The sequence below is a fragment of the Citrus clementina genome, unplaced genomic scaffold (genome assembly GCF_000493195.1).
Source record: "Citrus clementina cultivar Clemenules unplaced genomic scaffold, Citrus_clementina_v1.0 scaffold_9, whole genome shotgun sequence".
In the NCBI taxonomy this organism is placed as follows: domain Eukaryota; kingdom Viridiplantae; phylum Streptophyta; class Magnoliopsida; order Sapindales; family Rutaceae; genus Citrus; species Citrus x clementina.
Window position 1 is genome coordinate 5,420,685 of NW_006261964.1, and position 776 is coordinate 5,421,460.

Here is a 776-nt window from a genome sequence, read left to right on the forward strand (position 1 = left end):
TTAGAACATATCACTGCATGCTCATCAGCTACAAGCAATTAACACACATACAGATGCAAACCAATGATATGAGCATTCCCAAGTACTGTTGCTAACCGAAATAAGCACAAAATACAATAATAAGAGTCCGCAGGAGCCAGCGGCTTATTTATTCGCAACTGATATATCTTTTAGACTTTTACTAGTGTTATTTTTTGAAGAATCAGTTATTGTGCGGAGGCTTATTGTAAGCAGGAAGCTTGTGTTGTGAGAAAGGCTTGCCCTTCCTGGAAGGAGGAATGTGTTTTGGTGGCTTTAGAGGTCCAGATGGTATCTCCACATGAGGAGGTTTCTCATAATTATAAACTGGTAGTGGCTTGTTTTGAGGGATTAATGGTTTCACTTCATTGGGAGTCTTGGGTGGTGGGAATAAGGATCCAGCTGGCTTCAAAGGAATAGGGGGTTTCTCATAATTATAAACTGGTGGTTCTGGAAAAAAGGGTGGCTTCTTGTGGTGGTGATCAGAGAGAGAAGGTGTGGCAAGAACCACTACTACAATGAGCAATAACACTAGCAAGCGTGTGAAAGCCATGGACATCTGATTTTGTAGTTTATTTTTTCAGGATTTGGTGCCCATTTATAGAGTTCTAGACCCGTGCATTAGCTGCCCAGTGCACATGCATGCCGTTCTTAGTCCAAATGCACGTTGCACCTGGTCATGCTTTAAGATTTGATTGTGAAATAAGTCAAAAGTCGGTTTGTACTTGTCAGGCCGTCAAAATGTGGCAGGGTTTGAG

At 41.9% G+C, this 776-nt stretch overlaps 1 protein-coding gene across 1 annotated transcript; it reads right to left on the reverse strand.

Moving 5' to 3' along the window:
• Positions 1–202: 202 nt before the first annotated feature.
• Positions 203–571, reverse strand: LOC18032951 (early nodulin-75). The gene has a single exon (XM_006420144.2). It carries the CDS (start codon positions 569–571, stop codon positions 203–205), a length of 369 nt encoding a protein of 122 aa, XP_006420207.2.
• Between the last annotated feature and the right edge of the window lie 205 nt (positions 572–776).

What these genes read in the sequence shown, in the direction of transcription:
- LOC18032951 (XM_006420144.2), bottom strand. Translation starts at nt 571, where the DNA reads ATGGCTTTCACACGCTTGCTAGTGTTATTGCTCATTGTAGTAGTGGTT.